The sequence below is a fragment of the Pholcus phalangioides genome, unplaced genomic scaffold, assembly GCF_987345545.1.
Source record: "Pholcus phalangioides strain wild (caught in Gottingen) unplaced genomic scaffold, Ppha-v1.0 ptg000009l_1, whole genome shotgun sequence".
Classification (NCBI taxonomy): Eukaryota; Metazoa; Arthropoda; class Arachnida; order Araneae; family Pholcidae; genus Pholcus; species Pholcus phalangioides.
Genome location: NW_028301602.1, coordinates 9709858 through 9735286, shown reverse-complemented (window position 1 = coordinate 9735286; position 25429 = coordinate 9709858). Strand labels below are relative to the sequence as shown.

Below are 25429 nucleotides of genomic sequence, written 5' to 3'. Positions count from 1 at the left end.
TCGTGGTCCTCTCCTTCCCTCTGGGAAGCAATAATTTTTATGGCTTTCAATACAAAGGCAGCGGAAGGAGCATCTTCCTTTGAAAATGACTGGACAAGTACGGATACGTCAAGCCGGCTGTGGTTTTTGCGGTTTATGTTCAACAAAGATTTTTATTATCTTTAGACTTTTATTAACTTTAATTATCTTACCAAGAGTGCCCCAGCCCACTCTCGTGGGACTGCTGCTTTACCGGTAACTTTCTGGAATATTTTGTTTCCCATGTAAACAGGACTTAAGAGAGAAAGAGAAAGTGTGAGAGCCAAGTAAAATTTATACTGTACTTATCTTTTGCCCCCTTCCCTATCTGCAAGAAAACTGATGTTTTTTTTAGTTTTGTCACTGATATTTGGAATAAAGATCATCCAAATTTGTTGCCAAAACACTGTATGTGAAGGAATCAAAGAATGAAAGGGATTTTCTAATCCATAATTCTCAAAAGTCTATAATCTTTAAATCCCATTCCACATCACCACGAATATCTTTTTAGAATTCTTTTTTAAGGAAAGGAGCACAAAATTATAATGAAGCTACCAGTTATCTTTAACCGGCATAAGCAGAAATAATTGAACCCCCAGTAAAATGCAGCAGCTTTTTTAATGAAGGATTTCTTCCGATTTTCAGTGGGTATAAAGTAAACGTGATAGAAAAATGTGTTTCATTGTGAAACTAGCTTTAGAAAATATCTGTGCTTGTCACTGTTAAAATGAAAAGCTTTCAAGAAGGCAACATATCTTGTTAATGCCACAGAGATTAAATTCATATTAAGTGCAAATATGGCAGTTTATATTTTACTAGCAAAAATACCCGGCACTGGCATGTCTGAGATGCATTTTTAGGTAACCAAAGAAAATATTCTGAAATTCACTGTTGAGGCCCAAGAACCAAAAGTTTTCTGCTCATTTCAGGAATTTTTCTAGCTCTGACAAACTTTTAAAGTAGCCTATCATTCAAGTTCAGTCATCCTGTGTTATGTATATGTACAAAATTTGGCAATGGTCGGTCTAAAATTATATTTGTAAATCAAAGAAAATCAATTATATAGATTTCATCATGTGTAGCCAGCAGGGCTGCAAGTAGGGCAGAGCAGGTGGATCTGGACTAGAGGGGGCACTGAAATTCACCCTTTAGCAGTTCCTTCTACATTAAAATGTGTGCCTGCCCTGGCTGACAAAGTATCTAGTTTAGGTCCTTGTACCTAGTAAGTAATGTCTAATATACCCATGTTTAAGGATATTATAATTACGCTTCACAAGACATAATGCCACAATATAAAAAATACACATTTAATTACAGCTAAATAAATTATCGAACCTTGTCTCCACTTTCAGTGCTTCTCTGGCTTCGTTGGCTTCCTGATGGAGATGTGGATGCATAAGTGACAGGAGCTGAGGTTGTGATAGACTCTGAAGCGATACCCGCATTCCGATTTGGTGATATAGCACCACTTGTTGTGAATGCCATCCATGATGGAGGCGACAGACTTGACTGTGCTGCCCGCCTATTAAAAGGATGAAAAAAAGAAAAGTTTCATTATAGATAGTTCATTTCAGTCAAGAGCACAACAACATGGCAGGATAATAATTGCAATCTTATTTCACTGAATATTACATACTTCCCCAGGCTTAGGTCTACAACTTGACAAACTTTTATTAAAAATTAAAAAAAGTTCTTACATTTTGAGTTTTGTTTAAACACATCTAAAAATTTGTGCTAAAATCAATTTTTGATCATCAAGTTTTGAAATCAAGTTTCTGTGCAAAAAATTTCCAATCCCCCTCCTCCCCTTAATTCACCAGAATGTCTCATATAAAGGTAGGTCCACATATCTATATTTCCTGCCCCATATCTACATTTTGATAATGAGAAGATCAGTATTTAAGATAAGTGTTAATAACACTTTTTCAAACTAACCTTCTCTGAAATCATTTTTTGTACCTAAATAATACTGTAATATAAGTGAAAATGACATTATGTAACTTTCAATGAGTTCGGGTAATTTAAAAATACAGTACAGTAATACACCAAAGTTATGCAATAGGTGGGAACCGATAACAACTGTGTGTAAGTCAAATTCATGAAAGTAATAAATACTAGTTATTTGGGACCAAACTTTTGGAAGAATACCTGTATTTTCGTTCCTTACTATGACTGTAATGCTATGGTACTCATCAATGATTTCATAAAATCTAACTTGCGTTGTGACTGTAATTCGGTTCAGTAAAAAAAACCATATTCCACTAAAATCTATGCAAATGAAAGTCAAGTGTTAAATACTTTAAATGTTTTGATAAACATTGCAACACATTGGTCTATTGAAAGAAGTGAGCTGCTTGTATTTGGAGGTATGAAAACAACTTGCAGCCATGAGTTGAAATTAATTGAAAGTTACAGGCCAGATACATTGTCATCAAAAAGGGTCATATTAAGCAAATTATATTTCAAGCTGGTGTTGGGCTTCAGATACAAAATTGTGACCTTCTTTGTAAAAATGGAAGGTATACCAAACAGGCCATGATATTAAATTTCTAAATTCTGGCAAAGTTTTCATCTTTATATATTATAGTCTCTTAAACTTCAGTTTTGAGTGGCAAAGATGTAGTTCAATAGCATATCATGTTCTGATTGAATAAAACAATTTTTGGCATAATCATCATTTAAACAATCTCTACTATTTTAACATTAATTTTGTGATTGTAATTGAATTTCAGAAGTGCACATTTTTCATAGAAAATCATGTAACTTTGAAATCGCTTAACTAGTTGTATTACTGTACAGTCAATATATTAAAAATAATGAATCACCTGGATAATGATTCTGACTTGTAGCTCTGAAATTCATGCATAAGAAGGTCCATATCGCTTCTCATTTTACCCATCTCTGCCATGATCTTATCCTGTAACACAAAATAATTTTTTTTTAATTTATATAAAAGTATATAGAGTCAAATCCCACTATAATAAACTCCAAGAGACAGGAGAAATCACTTTGCTATAACGAAATTTTGTTATAAAAGAATTCTAGGTTTCTTGCACATTGTTCCTATGCAAACTTATCTGAGGGATTAGAAAAGTGTTTGTTAAAATGAGATTTTCGCTATAACTAGAAATACAAGGCCACAACAGGCAAAATGCCCAATGAGGTGGTTGGGATTCAAATGTATATATATTTTACTTTTGAAGATATTAATATTTTAAAGCAGTACACACTCACATGTATAATAATAGTTTTCTGTGCCTTTTTGTTTTTATATTTGTATCCATACTGATGAGAATTAAATTCAGAATCAAAAACTGCATTTACAACTTGCAAATTCTGATGAGTCAAAATCAAACAAATTTCTTGATAATGATAATGGTTCTTTGATTCCTTTTGCAAAATAGGCTATCCACACAGATATGTTATGCCATTACAGGAACTATGCATTTAGACAATGAGCATGGATGGCTCTTAAAGGAGCATGCCTTCCTAGAAAAATTTCAGTCCTTAATTTCATTTCTTCAAATGGATTTTATTCTAACTTAATACAAGTCAATTACTTTTCAAATGAATTTCATAAAATTAGAAAAGAAATATTTTCAAAAGCACTGATTAAAAAATATTGTCCTGTAAAATTCAGGTCATGTGGTCATCTTATATGTTTCAAAATAACAAGGTTCAGTAGCGTATTTCGTCTGGCAAGAGATAGCTTTGGTAGTTAAAAACAAAGAAAGGAGATAGACATAGTTGTTACACAGCTAATTATGCTTCTCCTGGCTGCGCGGAAAACGCCACGGATACTTTGATGCTGCCATCTATTTTTTCTACCTTTATAAATCTATCCTATATTTCAAATTAGTATATCTCATTGGATATAAAAAATGCAATATATATTTATATATTATATAGTTTTATGTATCGGAATGTAATACAGTTGAATCTTGATTTAACGCCACCATTTATTTTGCAGAATTTTGACAATATAAAAAGTTTGGAATTACATCGAATCACAGTTTAACACATGTAATCCCTAGAAATAGAAGATTTGTTCACTGAAAATTCCTGGTGCTAAGCAGGGTTGGTGCGACAATCAGGGGCATTACATCAGGGTTTGATGGAACACCTTTTAAATTAGAAAGTATTGAAAGAATATAAAAAATTTTCACAATTTTCAAAATATGACTGTTGATATTGGTCATGCTCAATGCACAAATTATTTACCTTAATGCTGCACTGATAGAGAATAATTACTTTTCTGCTGCATAAATACAGATAATGTAAAAAGTAAATTTTCCTAGGTAACAAAAATAGTAGATTACCCATTTCCAGAGCAAGATTTTGACTTCAGTGGGTTCTTGACAAAGCAGGAATTAGTGGGGAGCGAGGGGGTGTCTACATCCAACTGGGGTTCTTATAAGTTCTTGATGAGAATATTCTCCTGTTATTTATAATATAGTTACACAGATAATATGCTTGAGAATATTCTCTGGAAGGACTACTTTCTTAAATTACTGGGGAATATTCTTATAGAAAATAATAAGAATTATTCTGAAGTTATCAATAACAGTCCTTCCAGAGAATATTCTCGAATATTCTCCTCTATGAGAATATTTTCTTCAGTTATGGAAATCTTTCCAGAGAGTATTATCAAGAATATATGTAATAACATGTATTATAATAAATAATCTTGATAAATAACTTGAGAATAATTATTATTTTCTATAAGAATATTCTCTAGCAATTTATAATAGTAGTCCTTTGAGAAAATATTCTCAAGAATATTGAATATTCTCTTGTCCCCCGTCTCTCTTCCAGTCAAGAAGATGGGAACATTGAAGTTTGCAGACCACAATATTAAAGATTGAAAGCAAGAAAATTAAACCAACAGGGCTGAATTGCACAACTTTTAAAGAAATGTGAGTGATACAGAATTCAAGTGTATGTACATTGAAGAAAACAGCAGTTCTGTATCTTCTTAGAATGAAGGTGATTATATATGAATAGCTTCCTTTATCAATCAACTTTGATTTAATTTCCTTTGTTGTGAACTTATTTCTGAAAATTTATCTAATTTTAAAATAGTTTTTTAAGGTTTTAATCTAAAGGTTTCTAAAATCTTTATAACCAAACTTTTAAAACCTCTCACCATGACCTAAAAGTTGCCATTGGGGGTGATTATAACAAAACTTGTTTTGTTGTAAATGTTTCAGGCAATGAAAACGGATTTATATTTAACAATATAAACAAAATTAGTAAAAAAATATAATTTAAATTACTTAAAAGAAAAATGAATATTCTTGATTATTATCCAATTTTTACATCCAGGAGAATATTCTCAGAATATTCTCGTTCTCAGAGAATATTCTCACCTCACATCTCTAGATTTACCTCAATTATATAAACAAATCTGAAAATTAATTCTGTTTTATTATCATATTATGCACTCGAGAGGACTTATCAGAACGGAATCAAGCATAAAAAATTAATTCAAACCGTTATATAAATATTCAAGACATAAAAACTTTAAATCCAGAGAAATATGGAGCAATTAATTTAAGAAAAGTGGTTCTTAAGTTTGAAATAGGTAAAAATATATATCTCATATTTCTTGCATTAAATGTTTTTGGCAAGTAATTTAATTGGAGGTTTTCAATGATTGTAATGCTGTGACTTTTATACTTCAACATGCAATTCTTTTAAGCGATAGTTCATAGAAATCTTCATCCAGCTATGTATCCATATATATATATACTTGCTCAGAAAGCAAGCCAACAAAAATTCAATTGCAATTGATGGTTGAAGAAATAAAATTTTTGTGATTTTTCACAAAAACAAAATCTACATCTTTCATAGAAATTTCAATTTATTCAAGGGGGTTTACTAAAAATCAAGCATGCTTCTATAGTGCAAGACCATTTCAATTTGAAACAGAATTTGAAAACAAACACGAATAAGCTAACTTAAAACAAAACTATGGTGTGGATTGGGGAAAATAATTGAAAAAAAAAGCTGAATATATGTTACCTTTTCATTTTGAGTATCTTCTAGAACCTTTTGAGTCCTATCCAATTCTTGAGCTAAAGTATTCTTCTCTTCTAAGGAATGCATACGTTCTTTGAGATGTAGCTGTAGACGCTCATTTGACTCAGCGAGCAATTTGTCAACTGTAGCAGAAAGTCTTTGGTTATGATCTTCATTCATCTTCTCTCGCTGCCTAGCCTATTTGGAAGAAAAACACATGTACACAGTCTTACTTATTTTCCTGTATTAAAACATATTTAATTGGACAATAAAGCTTTTAAATTGCTGTTCATATATGTGTTCAAATGCATATCAAGGGTTCTCAACTTGTTTTTAGTGGTGACCCAAAAAAAAAAAAAAAATCAAATTCACTACTCATGGGGCAGGGTTGTCTTAACAGCACCAGGGGCTCTGGACGAAGTGACATTCTGGGGAGAGGGAGCTGATTACTTAAAAGTACCTGCTTACATATACATTTCTATGCCTCCCTTAAAAAAATCATAGCACCAAATCTCATTATCATGAGGCCCTTTATGCACTTGAGAACCCCCCCCCCCCCCACAGCTTACCTGGGTGGGCCCTTGGCCATTAAGACAGCATTGATCATGCAGTCTGTTTGGTCATTTGATAATTTTGTCACATCATAGTCAATTTCTGCACATGAAGGCTAATTAAGACTAGTACCTACAATTTATTGTTGATCCCGAATGGCAGCATTCAACATTTTTGCCTTTTCTTTTATACTCCAAGAGGTTGGTGCATTAACCTCTTAATGTGGAACTCCCTGTTGTAGCAATCTTTTTCTGTGGCCATGGGTGGTCTCTTAAGAGTATCATAGGCATCTGGCCTAAGTGATTTTTCTGAGGTCTTCCCTGGCAAATATACATGCTCACTTTCAAAAATTTCAACCATAGTTAATTTTGTGTGGCCCCAGGTCGTACCCAGGTGGACCCATTCATAAAGTCGGCACTGTCCATGTCGGTCTGTTTGGGTTTTCAAAATTAGTGAAACTGGTTGCAGAGCAAATGCCTTTACGAGAGGATTGTATGTACATTTATGTAACCTATCTTGAAAGATATTTGTGTTGTCAGAATTGTGCTTGTTTCCATGCTCTTGCTGGTGCTGCCACCTGTCTTCCATATTTTGGAGTGAAGATGGTAAATGCTTGAATGTTCATGTTTTTTAAGTATCATGTTGCAGGTGTGCTTGCTCTCTGCAGAGAGACTTTTCAAATGGGAGATTGGTTTTAAAACGTTGAGGTGCAAATGCAAGCCTATTTAAACCCACTATCACTGTGCCACCAACAGGGTTTGAACCTGGATCCAATAACAATCCAGCACGACGTCCACAAGACCAGGGCTGTAATATTACCACAAAATGGTGCTTCAAGTCATTTTGACTCAAAACATCTGTTACCAGCTTTTGATATACTTTCAGTGACATTTGAAGTTCATCATTAGTGACTATGGGCTTGCTGAAGTTCTCACAATCCTGACCTCCCAAATGCATTTCCGATGTATTTAAAACAATTTATAAACTATATCTTGCATTTTATTTTTAGAAAAAAAAATTAAAATTTTTGCATTAGCACCATAAATTTATCAAATGTGCTTATTTACTTGCATTTATTTCACTTTCAATCTCTTATTATTAGATACATTTAATCTTTCTCATTGCAACTAGATATTGAAGTCATCAATGCATGTGTTGTCTAGAAATTATTTTGATTTGAAGACAGACTTATTTTTATCAGACAACTTTTCACACTGGCATCACGATGAGTCAAAAAAACTTCCACAAGTGTTTATACTGAAATCTATCTTAAGATTTTTAGAATTTTTATTTTCCCCATTTCACTCAATATTCCCTTGGCTGTTTGAATTTGCATTTGTTCAATGAAGTCTCACACTACTTGAAAATTTGTATTATGTATAGGCATTATGTTTAATTTAGGCTCAAGGAAAGTTTTTTTGTTAATAAATACTTAAAAAAAAATTGCACATATTAAACATTTTTGCCGTTCTTTTCTCTGCTTTTGTGGAAGCAGATCTGACTGTATCTTTTCCTCAGTATAATTTGAAACAATAGCAAAATTTAGACTTGTAACATTTGCACATTAAATATATCCCACATGAAACTAGGCATGCAGTCGTAATAGATGACAAAAAAAAAATCATTATAGGTATAATTACTCTAACTAGCTCAGTGCTCTTTTCTTCTAACTGCTGTTCTAATCGCTGGAGTCTCTCTTCAACACTTCCTTGCCGCTCTTGGATCTGATATAATATAAAATATGTGTGAATGAAATGAAAAAAGTAAAATAAATTACACAATTAAATGCATGATTATTTAGACACACAGTGTAACAACATACCTGAGCTACAGCATCAAGCCTCTGCTTTGATTCTTCTTCAGACAAACTACCAGTTTCAGCATTTGAAGAGAATTGAGCTAGTTTCTGTTCTGATAATTCTAATCTTTGCATCAGTGCTTGGATTTTTTCTTCTCCCTGAAGTGAAAAGAATCCTTCATTGTATTCTAGTGTTTGAAATACCTTTCCTGGAGGAGTAATGTTCTATTCACAGTAAAGCTGTAGATTACGAGTAACTTGGTTTACAAGTATTTGCAAAACAAGTAAAAATGTTAAACAAATTTTGACTTGATAAATGAGTAATGACTGATTTTATCAGCAACAATTTTGAAATTTTCAACAAAGTTTGACTTTATTGATTTTATAAATGAGAAATTTCTCGCAATACCAGTGTGAATACAGAAACCTTCTAGACAAGGATTAGCCCATAGTATTTATACTAGTCTACAGACTTGTGCATATTCACATTGTATGTTAACTTAATTCATCTGAAGCGGGGTGTGCCCAGTACTTTCCTGTCTATTAACTTGTTTACAATTTTCATCATGATATTCAATTTTAAATTTTGTGATAAGACTTAAATTTAAAAAGTTTCAGTGAATTCTCAGTTTAATGGAAAAGAGAGTCCATTAAGTCAAAAAAAAAATTTCACAACATAAAAGTACCAAAAATACAGGGTAGACAAGAAGTCCTCAACATATTTTAAAAATTATTAACAAGTCAAACAATTGACAAAAAAAAAGGTGTAGTTTCGCACTAACGTATTAGACTTTTTCTGATTAACTAAAAAAATATTCAAATTTCAATCATGAAGGCACTGTAAAATAATAAACTTGACATACATGAAATGCAACATAACTAGTGCACAATTAATGTTTATGAGAATTTGTGTAACGTAAAACTACCATATCTCAACATGAGCACCCTTTCACTCATTTGGGTAGCACATTTCAGCATTTATTGTAGCGCAAGCTAAAAACAGTGTTCATATTGAAATATGATAGTTATGTGCAATGCAAATTAACATTAGTTATGCACAGTTTGTGTTGCATTTTATGTATGTAAAGTTTTTTTGTTTTACAGCACCATCTGTGAATGAAAAACTTTTTTAAAATTAATCAAAGGAAAACAACTCTCTGGACCATTATAAGTATTTTAGTGCAAACCACACTACAAAAACAACACTTTTTTATGTCAACTGGTTGATTTGTTATTAATTTTTTTAAATAAGTTCAAGACTTCTCGTCCACCCTGCACCATACTACTACTCTATCAATATTAATGGCAATTATGAAGTAAAATAATTAAACTATTCTTCAATGAATAAATCCTTAACATTATCTGTGTTTTCATTTGTTTTTGATAAAGTTTCAGAAATTAATATTGACGCAATTACTATCATTAGACCATTTAGGAATTAAGAAGTTTACTTGCAGGGTGATTCAGAAAAAGTCATCCGATTTAAAAAAAACAACATTTTTTTAAAATTAATGGCATAAAATGATAAATAATGCATGCATATATGAAGGAAAAATGTCCAAGTTCTTTTAAAAATGTTCAATAATGCTTCTCTTTTAGTCAACCTATAATACCAAGCTGATATAAAAATTCTTGCAAACATGTTCTAATGAAAGTCAGCGCAAAAATTGTCATAATCTATAGTCTCTTACATGTGAAAAAAGAATTTCAGTTGATTCAGCTTATCACAAGGCTTTGGTGCTTTTAAGCAGAGCTGCAATTAGAAGCTTGGCCAGCTGGGGCAAGCACACATTTTTGCTCCTCCCTTGTCCTTGTAATCTTGAAAAAGAGTTTAAGTAGTTTCCTAAACTTTTTGTTCCATCGCTTCCCCCCCCCCCATCAGAAATATTTTCCTTTCACCGCTCCCCAACTCAAGTGAACCCATAGGATCCTATGTTTGATCCATAGCTTCTATCACCCTCCTGGACCATTCCATTGCCTACCAGGGAGCGACCACTTTGGGAAACACTGGGCTGGTTATAAGTTGAAATTGATGCCCCTCCTCTCCCTCTGGTTTGGCACACAGAGCATTAGACCTGACTGCTCCCCACTATGCAGTTTGTATGGTTTTTAACACATTTGTAATCTCAATAAACAATCAATAGGCTGAGGAAAATACATAACAACGATTGTTGACTGACATCAGGGAAGGGAAATAGCACTGAAAGCTCTCTGCTAACTAGGCTTCATTTTACTTCATCAAAAAAAGAGCTTTAAAAATGACACTTCAACATCATAAGTTTTTCATGATTTAAAATCATCACTCTATTTTTTCCTTCATATTTATGTGATACTTATCTCACTTTGAAATATATTTTGAAATCAGGTGATTCTTTTTGAATCTTCCCCCTTTTATTTTACACTATCCAGATAAAAAGTAAAGAATATCACAATAACAGAAGAACTTAATTTTTTACATTTATGGCATTGTTAGAAATGAGACTAAATAGTCCTTCGATGACAGTTGTATTGCTATCCGCATAGCTGCCATTAATGTATTAAGAAATAATAATCATAATAAGCTTTTGAAACGTTTCAATATCAAATTTTATTTACAGAAAACATGAAGAAAAAAATTTCCCCCATTAAATACAAATCCTGTAGATTCGATGCCTGTTAAATTAAAGATATTTTGTAGTTGAAGAATATTGAGGAAGGAAAAAAATCTTTTAATTTAATGAATGGGAAAAACTTCTACGAAAAATATAGCAGTAAAATTAAAAAATATGCAGGAACAGTAAAAAAAATTAATTAAAAAAATCTTTATTAAAGTCTGTTACCAATTTCAACTGAGCTTCTTTGCTTGCAAGTTCCTGTTCTAATTTTTCATTAAGATCATGTAAAGATGTTGATTCTCTCTGGGCATTCAGGTACCTCTTCTCAAGGGTTGCAATCCTTTCTTCTTGGTCTTCTTTTTGTGCGTTATTCTGTGAATGGGGGGGAAAGTCATATGTATATGTGAACATAAAAAGTTTTAACATCTCAAAGTGTTTTCTTTTCGCCATCTATTGTTTTTGACTAAAATTTCTATATTTTCCATTTATTTAGATCACACAGAAGTTGGATTTGAATTTAAAACATTGTTTTAAATTATTGTTAAAAATTTAAATTTAAGATTTAAAATCAATTTACATCTTTTTTTTTACTTTTTTTTTTCTCCAGATAAAATGTTGAGGTTTTCCAGCTGAGAAATGGCATCAGAAATTTCACACAATGTACATAGTTTTTATTTACTGCACTCACTCAAACGAATGCTCACTTCAATTAACTGACCATACATGCGCCTCATACACGTTCCTTGGTGGAACTTCTGATGAATCAGTGCATACCAGATTGTGTGTTCTGAGTTGTATATGTGACCTCTATCATATTCATGTTCTCAGAGTTGTGTTTATTTCATGTTCAACTGGTGCTGCCACCTGTTTTCCATACTTTGAAGTGAAGATGGTAAATGCTAGAATTTTCATGTTATGTAAATATTATGTTGTAGGTCTGCCTACTCTCTTTGTAGAGACTTTTAAATGTGACATTGGCTTGCATTCATGCCTCAAGGTTCAAAAACTGCAGAAAACCAACTTCAGCCGAACACCACAGCTGCCAACAGTGTTGGAACCTGGATGGGTTTGAACCACACAAAATTGTGATTTTTAGTACATAAGAGCTAATTAGACCAGGGCCTGCTAATTGTAGCTGATTCTGAACCATTAAAAAATTTTTTTTTGTTATCTTTTTTAGGGGGTCATTTGAGACAAACCTCTATCCATGCAAGAACTATTTTTGGCAACCCCTGCCACCTCCTAATTTATCCAAACCCAACATTTCCTAACAAAACAGAAAAAGTGTTTATTTTTATTTTTTTGCCTTTTCGCCCTGGATTAAACATCTCTTGTAGAATGTCTGCAGAAATAATTTTCTTTAATTTTTTTTTTGCTCTTTTATTTCCGATTTGGCATCTTTCTAAAGTGGCCCAGTATATTTCTCCCTAAATGAATTTTTGTCCTAACCACTCAGTAAGGGAGTTTTCTGTGGTAGCAATGTGCTTTTAGTGGTTGTCTTTTGTGCCTTTTCTGCTGCACCTCTGTGTCAGGAGAGATTCTGAGAAGATCCCAGTGGATATCAGACTCACAATACACCCATGAGTGTCTATCAACATGTGCTACTACATCTCTAATTGGGTGTTTATGTAGCATCCTAAAATTAGACAAAGGCTCTTATATTCACAATGCTTAGCTGATGTTGAATACAAAAAAAAATTAAGCTGTAAGTGTAACTTCTCATTAGAAAACTAGATTTCAAAATTTTTTATTCTTCATTAATTTTTTTGTCATTTAATCTTTTCAACCTTTCAGTTGCATTCAAATTTGGAGACCTCATTCACGCTACAAACATGACATGCATAAACATATGTTTCACCATATTATTTCTGGCAAACTGCAAATGGAGTCTCCATCACTCTGATAACATACCATGCACAAGAAACCAAAAATATATTGTCACCTTATAATGAAAACCTCGTACATCAAGAATACTCAACTTTAATTTTCAACTTTTGCATTTTGCTTTTAATCATATATGTTTAGTGTTTTTCACTTTCAATTTTTTAGTTTTACATTTTTTTTGTGGTTTCATACAACTACAAATATAAACATAAAGGCCAACCAATTGCCAAACGAGTCAATGGCTAAAAAAATTATGCTCATAAAAAATATGGATGTCAAATGTAACCAAAATACAGCAACCAATATAAAAGCATATATCATAAAAAAAAATTACTATTAGTATATAACAAAAAAAAATAATAATATTAGTATATATAATAATTAGTATATATTACACTTCCCATAAAAAAGATTATGGTTATCTTATCTATGGTTGGTTATGTTATATATGGTTATCTTATCTACAGTATGGATGGCTTCTCAATTTGTCCCACTATAATTACTGTACTTCTTTTTAAATGTGTCAATTGTGTTAAAATTTAATGACCCGTGGAAATAAGCTATTCTATTTATTGACAACCGTATTAGAGAAAAATTACCCGCTACATCACAACCAGGAATTGTCCATTACTAAATGATGCTGTTGACTCTTTGTCGAAGCATTTGATTGAGAGTGTATTAATAACACATGGTCCCTCCTGTCTATTTGCCATTGAAAATTTTAAGTGCTTCAAACATATCCATACATATTTATTTGTCACAAAATTTACTTTATATTTATATCTTTACTTTGAAGTTTTATATGTTTTTGTTAATAACTTCTTTTTTAAAACTCATTAACAGTTTTCTTTGAATGAGACTTTTAGGGGTCATTCAAGTATTATGTCAGCATCGATGGGGGAGGGGGTGTTCCGTGTTTCGCTGATACAAAATGATCTGGAAATATGTCCGGGCAGCTTAAGTGCCGCAAAATTTTGCTGACAAGGGGAGTCATAAATGACTAAACATTTGCTGATGTAATACTTGAACGGCCCCATATCAGCTGTGTAATTATTATCGCTGTGTCAAACCCACCTTGCCATGTGCCTATAAAGGCAGACAGAACGTATTTTATATCCAGTTTTCACTGTATATTGTTTCTCTTATATTTATTGTGTTTTTCCATCTTAGATACTACGAAGACCATTTTATCTTAGAAAAATGAAATTGAGTTTACATCAATAAAACAATGTGAACATGTTTGCATAACATAGAGTATTCTAGAGCAGAGATCTTTCCCCCTGCCATTCATGTTTGTGGCGCTTTGGAAAATAAGATGAGAATTTTGAATATTTTATATGGCACCCCAGCTGAATCCAAAACAGCAATGAATGTCCTAGTGCACTGTTTAGGAGTTAAAATCTAATTAGCATTTTCAATATAATGTTGTTTGGAGTCCCAGGCCTCCAGCCTGGGACTCCAAACAAATCTTGATCAGTAAAACCTTTTTTAATGGTCACCCATCACAGTCTGACCCTGATACAACAAAATCTGATTAAAGAAATTCTTCAATTCAATAATTTTTTCTGAAATTCTGGTGCAATCAAAGCTCAAACTCCTGTATGTAAAAAAGATCGTAAATATAAATTTTTTTTCTAACTATCCTTAATTTTTTTATTTCTCATCGTCCCACAACCACACAATCAAATGATTTGAGTTCCCAGGATTTGACCTTGAGCTGTTCTTTTCAGACAAACTAAAGTGAGGAATACGAATCTATTTCCTTTTGAGTAAAGGAGGCAATAAAGCCAATTAAGTCCCCTTTACATGCACAATATTGTTGTAGCATTGGAGTTCTAGCACCCACTTGACAACTTTTTTCCTTTGTAAGGAAAGAAATAGAGAACAGTCATTGGTGAATATTCTTGAAGAAGGCGTTATACCCATTTTCTCTATGTTCAATGTAAATAGGGCTTTAGAGTGTGTGTAGGAGGGTTTCCGTGGATAATTGGTATACACTAATACCAAAAAAAATTATTTTGCCACCATGTTTAGAATTAGTAAAGAAATAACACTTCAAAAGTTTGTGCTCTGTGCTGACAAGCAAAGAATAGTGGATCATCTGAAGAGTAAGCATTTTTCGGTTAACAAAAAAAAAAGAATTTTGACAGAAATTGCAAAAATAACGACATACCAAATACACTTCTGTCAATTTCATGAATCCCGATTTTATTCTTAAGTTCACATATTTTTTTTCAATTGGTGTCAGAAGAGTTATAACCGCAACCCCAAACAGGGCCATCTTAAGAGCATCATGGGCCCGGGCCAAATGACTTTTCTGAGGCCCTACCAGGCAAATTCTCGAAAATTTCAACCAGATCTCATTTTTGTGAGGCCCAGATGGGCTCATGCCTTAAGACAGCACTGACTTCAAAGCAAGTAGGTTTTAAAATGTGCAATTTCGAGTGTGTTTATGCTCCTGATAAATTTGACCCTGATTTAATGATTTTCTTGATGTAACAAATAAAATTGTCGGTTTCTTCCGATTTGTTAAATCAGGATTCAACTGTAATAATTTCCCATATATAATAAAAGTATGCATTTCAAACCCCTGATTAATGGTCACTCCCCTCTTTTGCAAACAATTTTTTTTGTCCCAACAGTGTCTGCAAAAGAGAGACTTTACTGTATTTCAGCATATAAGGTGCCACAACAATCTTTTATGGAATCCCTGTTATAGAATATCATTGAATCTGAGAGACATTATGATCAAAGGGCTAAGAGAAAGAGAGAAAAAAAAAGAAGCATAAAAGATTGATTATTAAAGATAAATATCATGCAAACTTACACTCATAAAACTCAAGCAAAATTAACTAAAGCAATGAAATAAATAACATTTTAATGTCTTTCTATTTCCGCTAATGTCTTTCACTGAAGATATTTAATACAGTGTCTCCTTGGAAAAAGTGGAATACCGCATCTTCATTTATGGCTTAACTTAAAATTATGTTATTATTTTTTTTAAAAAACTCCCATAGACATAGAATTTTAAACCCTGAACACAAGTAGTAAATCCTCTTTGTAAGTACATTTAAATAACAGAATCATGCAACAATAAAACCATGCTATAAAGAAATGGGGAAAAAAAGGCACATACTACCTCTTGAAGATCCCTGGATAACCTGGTATTTTCCTGTTGGAGACGAGCAGAGTCTTTTTGAGATAATGTAAGGGCTTCTTCCATGTCTCGTATCTTGCTGCTCAGATCTATCAATTTGTTATTACCTAGAGAGAGTTCTGATAATTGCTTTTCCACTAAATCCTGCAGCTCAACTACACGAGATGCTTCAGCGACAGCATCTGCAGATCCATTTGACACCTGAAAGAAAAAAACATGTTTCCTCTATAAAAAATACAAATGAATCGTGTGGAAATTTAACTATACTGGTGCAATCTATAAAGTCAAAAATATAGTCGGTGCCACGTAGCCTGAATGATTGGTACACAAGCATTCAGAATAAAAAAAAAGAAAAAAGAGTTCAACTTCTAGGCAATGATTCCCTCTAAGCCAGAGGTCTTTAACTTTTTTACAGTCATGAGCACTGCCTGTACCCATCATCAAAAGAAGAGCACCCTTACGGCAAGTTTGACATACGAATGCATGAAATCAGTATTTCAACTTTTGAATGCAATTTGTACAAGGTGTTTAGTTGGAATGCTGTTCAAGTGCTCATGAGCATGAAATCAAACAAGAGCATCAAGAATTCTGGATGATTCAGGGAGCACGGTGGTACTCGCAACAGGTTGAAGATGCCTGCTCTAAGCCATGCACAGTGAAAACGCTTACATGTTGCAATTGTTAAAAATGCTTTCTTACCGATTTCGGCACGTCTTGAAAACTTATAATAAGGCTCAGAAAATTCTTTAGCTCATGAACTGGATCATTTGCTTTGCAGTTCGCTTTTTGTTTTACACCTAACTTATACAGAAATATTCATCTGATATTTTTTTTTCTTTTTATAAAATTCTTGTACATTTAACCCTTTATCGAGACCAACACTAAACATTAGATTATTTTAGCAGTTTAGGAATTAGCTGCTATTGAACAGCTACAAGAGTAGACATCTCGTATATTTCCAACTAGCTGTTTAGACTTTGCTTGAGTGGATTTCTTAATCTGAAAATTCCCCCTTATGACCCCTTTAGGGGTGGAATTTTGAAAAATCACTTCTTAGTAAATCTCTTCATTACAAAATAAAACTATTGACAAAATTTCATATTTATAGCTTCAGTGGTTTTGGCTTGGCGACGATGAATCAGTCAGTCAGAACATGTTGTTTTATATATATATATATATATATAGATTGAATGTATCTAGTCTGAAATGAAAAATGTGAAACTAAATAAAAATTTAAAACAAAATATTTAAGTACTGCAGACTTTCGAATACGTGGCCTAATGATGCGATAGAAGGGCAGGTCGGGTGCCAAAAAAAACCTGGTAGGCCAGAGTTCTATAAATATTTAATTCTTTCTCCCACCCATACAATAAAAAGCATCCTTTTTATACCAAAACCAGCTATTATACATATTTTCTGACCAAGGTCAGTGTAATATATGCCTTTATAAATATTTGTTATGTACTGCACTGCATGTTTTAAACAATTTTATCACAGAAAAAAGGAAGTACAAGAATAAAAATATTGTATATACTGTATTTCAAGATGAATTTTATGTCTAACTTAGTTGCAGGAAACATGAAATCATATACACTGTACAGTGTATGGATACAAACACTTTTAACTCTCTTAGCGGCATTGGCAAGACATATCGCTTCCTTAAAAATTTCTTATTTTAGCATTGGAAAGCCCAGATCTAATGTATAGGTAATTTCTCAATTGAACACTTTGACCCATACCCTTACTTTACACCTGCTGAAGGTGAAAAGAAAGCTAGATTCTCATTAAAAAATATTTTATAGGAAGTTTAGTGATTTTTACTATGCCACAGAAAGGGTTAAAACAAACAAAATAATGACATAAAACTTAGTTTAATTCTTGCAAAGATTATTTTAATATTATTTCATTGATTACCCTTGCAATGCCTTGGTAAAGTTAATTATTCATCATTTCATTACAAGTATAAAGTATTTATTTATGTATGAAGAATTATAGTTATTTTTCAACTAAGTCCGATGGTGTGGAGGCCAGTTAGTCGCAAGCAGGATAGTCGAGAATCTACTGTATACACAAAATCACATGAACATAAAAATTTTTACCTTCTCACTTTCACTGTTTTCAGACAATTTCTGCTTCCATTCATCATGGACACGAGACAAGCACTTTGCTTTGTACTCGGAAAGCTGAAGCAAAGAATATAAATTAAAGTAAAATAAGTTACAATGGTTTCAATAGAATTTGAATTAGATCCATAATTTCTCAATTTAGAAAACAATTTCTTTAGAATAAATGAGTGATCAGAAAATTGAAATAATTTGGTTATCTAATTGAGTTATACAAGTTAATGATTAAGCAAAATTGAATTTATAAAATTTTAAGAATACATTTCTCAGGGCTCCCACTCAAAAAATTAGAAAAAGTAGGATGACTCCCCCCCACCCTCCCAGACAACATAATCATAGCATAAAAATCCCTAAAAAATATTTTTTTGAAAAATTTCAATATTACTTTTTTCTCCCATAGCACTATTTCAGTATCCCGTAAGATTGACTCTCGAGCCAAAGCAAAATGACAGAAATGACCTGGTAACAAAACCAATTGTTGGCCAAAACAGTGTACCAGCAACTACAGTTGGCCAAACAGTGTACCAGAGAGAAGGTGCCCGAGTGGTGCAGTGGTAAAGATGCTCGTCTTCCACTGTGAAGGTGGCCATCAAGGTCCATGGGTTCGAATCCGGGCATAGAACATCAGAAGCAAGTTCTTTACCTACCGAGTCTGGGGCGACCACCGATGGATGGAGCCTTCATTTTCCTCCCAACTCCAATGGTTGGAAATTACCGAATGGTGATATATGACCGGAGTTGGTGTGCAGTGAAGTAGCAACTACAGATAATTCTATTCTATCTCTCCTCACAATACATATTACACTTTATATTTTTGGAATCTTCCACAGTCCAGTCTGACAACTCACTTTACACACAGGTAATGTAAACAGCAAATTATAAAGACATGCAAGTTTTATAAGAATGACACTCTTTTGAGACTACTTCCAAAATTACAAGGTCTGATATAAATGACTCAAGGTGGACCAGATGGTTTTACCATCCCTTTTTTTAAAAGGATTTGTTTAAATTTTATTGTTCAATGTCAGTGTAATCTTTTTTTGACAAATGAAGAACTTTCATTTCTAGTTCTTTGCTGAGCATTGTAAATATTGTTTATGCCTCTGCATGCATAACCTAAAAATACAGAAGACAAATGAATGCTATTGGGTTGCATCAGAATCACCTGGCATAGGCCTATGTACCCAACCGCTTAATACAAATATACAAATACAAATACAACGCCACAACAGGCAAAATGCCCAACGAGGTGGCTGATAAAAAGATGCCCATAAAAATATGGATGTCATATGTTTCAAAAATACAGCAACCCCATTAAAAATGCAATTAACACAAATTATAAACAATATATACACATGATAAAATATTATACAATGCCCATAAAGAATACTTATGGTTGTCTTATTCTAAGAATGGATAGAGCTTCTCGATTTACCCCAACATGTTTATCGTATTTCTTTTTAAACGTGTCAATTGTGTTACAATTTACTACCTCTGGGGGTAAGCTATTCCATTTATTAACAACCCTATTAGAGAAAAATTCCCTGCAACACCATAACCTTGCATTGTCCCTCACCAATCGATACTGGTGTCCCCTTGTAAAAGCAGTTGATTGGCGGTGTACTAAAAGTTCATGGTCCATCCTATCCATCCCACTGAAAATTTTGAACACTTCGATCATATCTCCTCGACACCTGCGTTCATCCAATGTAAACATATTCAAAAAATGAAGTTTCTCTTCATAACTCAAGCCCTGTGTGCCAATAAGGACACGCGTAGCTCTTCTCTGCACCCCTTCAATCAAGTCTATGTCCCTCTGTAGGTATGGTCTCCAAAACCTTACAGCGTACTCCAGTCCAGGACGAACTAAGCCTCGAAAAAGCGGAAGAATGACTTTAGGAGAACGCGAAGAGACCTTTTTGAAAATGAGACCAAGCATTCTATTCGATTTTTTGACCACCGCTGAACAATGTTCAGAAAACTTAAGTCGCTCGTCAATGAGAATTCCCAAATCGGTGACTCTAGTTGCATCCGGGATAGTGACACCATTCAACTCGTAAGATAACCATCGGTTGTTCGAACCAAAATGAGCGACCATGCACTTATCTACGCTAAACGTCATGCCCCATTCATTTGCCCATGCTGCAATCTTGTTTAAGTTGGTCTGGAGCAACTCCCTATCGCTTTCATTCCCGATTACCCCCATTAGCTTCACATCATCTGCGAATTTGCTAGTAATTCCATCGATACCCTGATCGAGTTTGTCGATAAAAAGTGAAAAAAGTATGGGGCCAAGGACACTTCCCTGAGGAACTCCACTTGTGACGTCTATCCAACCAGAGAATTCCCCGTTCACCATAACTCGTTGCGACCTATCTCTTAACCACGATTCTATCCAATTCAGCAAGTTGCCCCCTATTCCAATCTCGTGTAAACGCTCCAAGAGTTTGCCATGTTGGACCCGATCGAATGCCTTCTGGAAATCAAGGTAAACAACGTCGACATTTTTGCTCTTACCCAAAGCCTTAGTCACGTAATCATAGAAGTAAAGAAGGTTAGTTACACATGACTTCCCCTTCCTGAACCCATGCTGATTATCCGACAATACATTATTCTCGTCTATCCACTTCACAAACTGCCTTTTGATGATAATTTCCAAAATTTTCGAGAGGGAGCTCGTCAAACTCACTGGACGATAATTAGACACCACTTCTCTACTACCCTTCTTAAATATCGGAACAACGTTAGCCAGTTTCCAATCTCTCGGGACGATACCCTCAGCAACACTACTCCTGAATATCTGTACGACTGGCCCCAACAATTCATTAGCACCTTCCCTGAGAACCCTGGGATAGATATCATCTGGTCCTGGTGCTTTGCTTGCACATACATTTCTTAGAAGATTTAGGACCTCCACGTCTTCTACTTGAATATCGTTGAGGGTTTTATTACCCCATGCAACACCCGTATATCGAATATCATTATCTCCATTAAAAACCGACGCGAAAAAGTCATTGAAAGCACTACACATGCCTACATTGCTCTCTACCTTAGAGCCTCCTAGCGAGAGGGGGCCAACTGTCCCCTTACATCCATTATTGACGTATCGAAAAAATGATTTTGGGTCAGAGCCAATGTTATCTGCCAACCTAGATTCAACTTCCTTTTTACTATCCCTTATCGCTTTCTTCAACAGTCTTCTTTTATCAGTAAACAATGATAGGTCACCACGTCCACTTTTATACTCTCTGAATGCTCTTTTCTTTTCAAGATAAAGGTTCCGCACGCTATCTGTGAACCATAGAGGGTGTGATGTACAAACACGCTTTTTTCGAACAAAGGGTATGACGTCGCGCAAAACAGAGGACAGCTTCGTACTAAATTCTTCCCATTGACTTACCACCCCTACTGATTCCAACCGGTCTTTGAAAACTTCCGCTAACCTTCTTCTCAAAACATCATTTATTATGCAAACTGTTGTTTGACCTATATAGAAAATGTGCACCATACTTTTGAATGATGAATGTTGGTTACTGTCCAAGACCATGAAGAGTAGTAAATACAGAATTATTATTTTTCAACCAGGCAAAAGTTTTTAATCACTACTCTATTTGCTGAACCCTCAAACTAAGCAAATGAAAAATTAATAAACCAGCAAATGGTCCACATACACCCCCCCCCCCCCAAATAACTTGAAAAGCAATACAATTTCTGCTTTGGCTGAATCATCAATTGCAGTCTACTACATTTGTATTATTCAACATTATATCGATGATTCCCTCCTCAATTAAAATTAATTAGATAAATTTTGTTGATAGGATTTGGTAAAAAAAGTAGGGCAAAACCGAGAAAGTAGGATAGAAGTAGGACATTTTACCAAAAAGTAGGAAAAGTAGGAAGAGTGAGAGCCCGGATTTCTATTTCCAAAATTTTTGAGCTACCAACTGTGTATTAAATAAACAGTTTTTCATTAAAAAAGAAATTAAATCTTAATAACCTCTTCATTGGTGTTTCTCAGATCTTCCTCCAGAGCAGCTACTCTTTCTACAGCTACTCTGAGTCTCTCCCGAACCTGAAACATTAAAAAATAATAATAAAACTCTTGTACAAGAGAAAATCAATGCTCTAATAAATTTCACTGAATGACAGGGGGAAAAAACAGAGTGGAGCTGTTATTGTGGAATAATCAAGCCTAGAACATATTTAAAAAAATATGATTATCAACTATGTTAAATCATTTTTAAACATGATTTTGCTTGATATTTAATGGCAGCATGCATTCCTAAATGATACATAAGAGTTACAAGCCCAATAAATCCATTTCACCAAAGCCATCCCAGTGAGGTCCGCGGGTTCGAATCCGAGCAAGAACATCAAGAAACAAGTTCTTTACCTACCGAGCCTGGGGCGACCACTGATAGATGGTGCTTCATTTCCCACCCAAATGGTGAGTAGTGAGTTTAGAAACACAGCGTGTGTGTGTGTCTGGGGTTCTTTTCCGCCTACCAAAAAAAAATTTCCTTCAGCAATTGATACACTGAATGGAATTTCCAATAACGAAAAAATAAATAGTAAAATTAAAAAAAAAATCAGAACAGATAAAAATATCTTCAATGATTTGGGACCACCTGTTTGACCCTGGGCTCCAATTGGCCATAGGTGTAAAGTTATAAAAAATTCTGGAAGGGCTCAAAAATATTGGGGGAGAGGGGAACCTCAAGCCCAATATTTCTATAGTAGGTATTATGGAGATAATGGCAAATATATTGGGGGGACCAGGCTAATAGGCCAGATAGAAGTACATGCATATACCATTAGCACACTGGTTAATATGCTACTGTGTTCAACAACAATCAAGAGCCATTAGAGCATGGGGAGCATCTTCACTCCTCAAAAGCAGAGCCAACCAGGCTCCCCCCCCCCCAAGTTTTTTTTTAACTATGACACCGCAAGAATTAAAACACATTTCACAAAATGAGAAACATTGAAAATGACAAATATGTGAGATGAATACTTATAGGTTACGAAAATTATCTTTTTTAACGATTTCAGTAAATGTTACATATCAAAAGTAATAAGATAATTGATAAGTAACGTTCTTTTAAAATAAAGCGGGGAAAAGCGGGACATATCTATTAAAGAAATCTCTGGACGGCCAAAAATATAAGGGAGAATATGAGGATGTCCGGTAAAATAAGGTCATATGGTCAACACTGGAAATTTTTTTTCCCGTGAAATACTTTCATTAAAGCCCTATTCCGCGGGGCTTAACACAGGAGGCTCATAAACAATCCCTACATTTCTAGCTACATTGTAGAAATTTAGCGCATCGTGATTGGCCGAAATAAGTGATGAACCATTGTGTCACTCATTATGAAATTTTTGCTGGTGACGTTTAACAATAGATACATTTAATTGTGCTTGAATCCGACGTCCACCATTGGAATAATGGTTATACAGTTGAATCCCGTTATAACGAACTCCAAGAGACCGGAGAAATCACTTCGTTATAACGAAATTTCGTTATAAAGGAATTAAAAGCTTTTGCATTGTTTCTATTTAAACTTATCTGGAATGATTAGAAAAGTGTTCGTTAAAACGGAATTTTCGCTATAACAGTATTCGTTAAAACGGGATTCGACTGAAGTACGAGACTCACGTACCGAAGGTTGTGTGTTCGATTCAGTTTGAAGTCCATCCAAATTTTTTTTCCCATCCTTCCATCTTCGCTGTCATTTACTGATTTATTAAAAAAAATTTCCATTTTTGTATCTGATTTAATCAAATGCGGTTCATGTGCCTAGAGAAGACAATAATAACGGCTCGGGAAGCGAGGGCCCGGCTATAATTTACTGATTCAATAAAAAATGTTTTCATATTTCGTTAATGAACTTTGAAATTCAGTTTCGCCCAAAACTCCGCCTCTCGTGACGTCTTGCTAGCCTTTTTGCTCGCAGTAACCAATCACCGGCGTGCTAATGTTTCTTGTGTTACTAAGAAAGTAGGGATTGTAATTACGCCAACAGGAGCGTCGGAAGTGTTTCGAACCTGTAAGGGTGCTCGTCTTTAATTTTATACAGGAAATTTAAATTTCTGAATCAATGCTGCGGGTGCTAGGACCAATACTCAAAATTACCGTGCGTGCTCCCACAGCACTGCTTTATTTCGGTCACCCCGAAATATCTCGGGTTCTTAACAAGCTTATATTTCCAATGTGGCAGTTATAATGCGGATCAGGAAAATTTTAAAAACTGCTTAAAGGGTTAACGGAAAACCGAACTGTATCGAAAGTGCAAAAAAAAAGAAAAACATTTTTAGTGGATTCCATATTTGGACAAAATATCAAAAAAAAGTTAATCATTTAGAAAATAATAATAAAATTGTAATAATTAGTTAAATGCACACGTGCAAAATTCTGCAATATCATAGGTTAAAGTCAAATACTATTTTGGCAAACAAAAAACATGGATTTTGTTCATTTCTTCATTTCATTTTTATTCATTCTTAAAAAAAAAGTTTAGTAGGGACAGCTAAACTCTCCGCCATTGTATTGGATTTAATGTTGGGTCGTTACACTCGATAGAAAATAGCATGAGATGAATAGGAAAATACTTTGGACTTCTTGTACTGGTCGTTATAATGGAACGATCGCAATAATTTGTGATCGTTATAACTACTGCATTATAGTTACAAATGCAATTATCTATAGAACAAGCATTCAAAAATAAAGCAATTAAAAAAAAAATTAAATGAATTCACAGTTTTGAGGACTTACCTTCTCGTCTAGTGCTTTGTGATGCTCAAAAAGAGATTTCAGAGCTTTCAAGACTTCGACTTCAGAAGAGACACCCGCTGGCGATTGTGCTTGCCTTTTAACCACAGTCATTCTCAGAGAGCGTTCATGGCGGGACACTAAACATTCCAGATGTTCCAGTAGGAGCTACAAGAGGTGACAATTCACATGATTGAGCTGAGCAGTGAGTGAGAGAACTTTGGAATACTCGTTAAGAACTTAGAAACAAAATACTGAATGTTCGAGCAAGCAATCATCTGAGAAGGATCGTAATTTGATCTGAAGTGCCCGAAACAAATGATGCATTGTTTGGAGAGAAAATATGCAAACTCTTATTAAGGAGAATGACCATAGTGAAATTAGATACTGAAAAAACTTTAAAAGGAATAGCGCAGCTAAGTTAATTACTTCGTATGCTGCTCACTTTGAAAATTTTTGAATATTGAAAGAAAAAAGTTCAAGTAAAATTAATTTAGTGTTTAGAAAAGT

The 25429-nt window shown here is 34.0% G+C and overlaps 1 protein-coding gene across 4 annotated transcripts in view; it reads right to left on the bottom strand.

Moving 5' to 3' along the window:
• LOC149081720 (liprin-alpha-1-like) overlaps positions 1-25429 on the bottom strand; it is a 132839-nt gene that overhangs the window by 38446 nt on the left and 68964 nt on the right. For 2 of the 4 annotated variants that reach the window (XM_089237138.1, XM_089237136.1), the window contains exons 3-12: positions 24923-25087; positions 22145-22219; positions 18124-18207; positions 16004-16225; positions 11209-11355; positions 8414-8548; positions 8232-8315; positions 6043-6237; positions 2844-2935; positions 1354-1540 (exon numbers count right to left, since the gene is read on the bottom strand). In XM_089237138.1, coding sequence (XP_089093264.1) covers positions 1354-1540; positions 2844-2935; positions 6043-6237; positions 8232-8315; positions 8414-8548; positions 11209-11355; positions 16004-16225; positions 18124-18207; positions 22145-22219; positions 24923-25087 — 1386 coding nt within the window. The remainder of the gene's footprint in view (positions 1-1353; positions 1541-2843; positions 2936-6042; positions 6238-8231; positions 8316-8413; positions 8549-11208; positions 11356-16003; positions 16226-18123; positions 18208-22144; positions 22220-24922; positions 25088-25429) is intronic. The other 2 variants (XM_089237139.1, XM_089237137.1) reach the window with 1 other exon arrangement.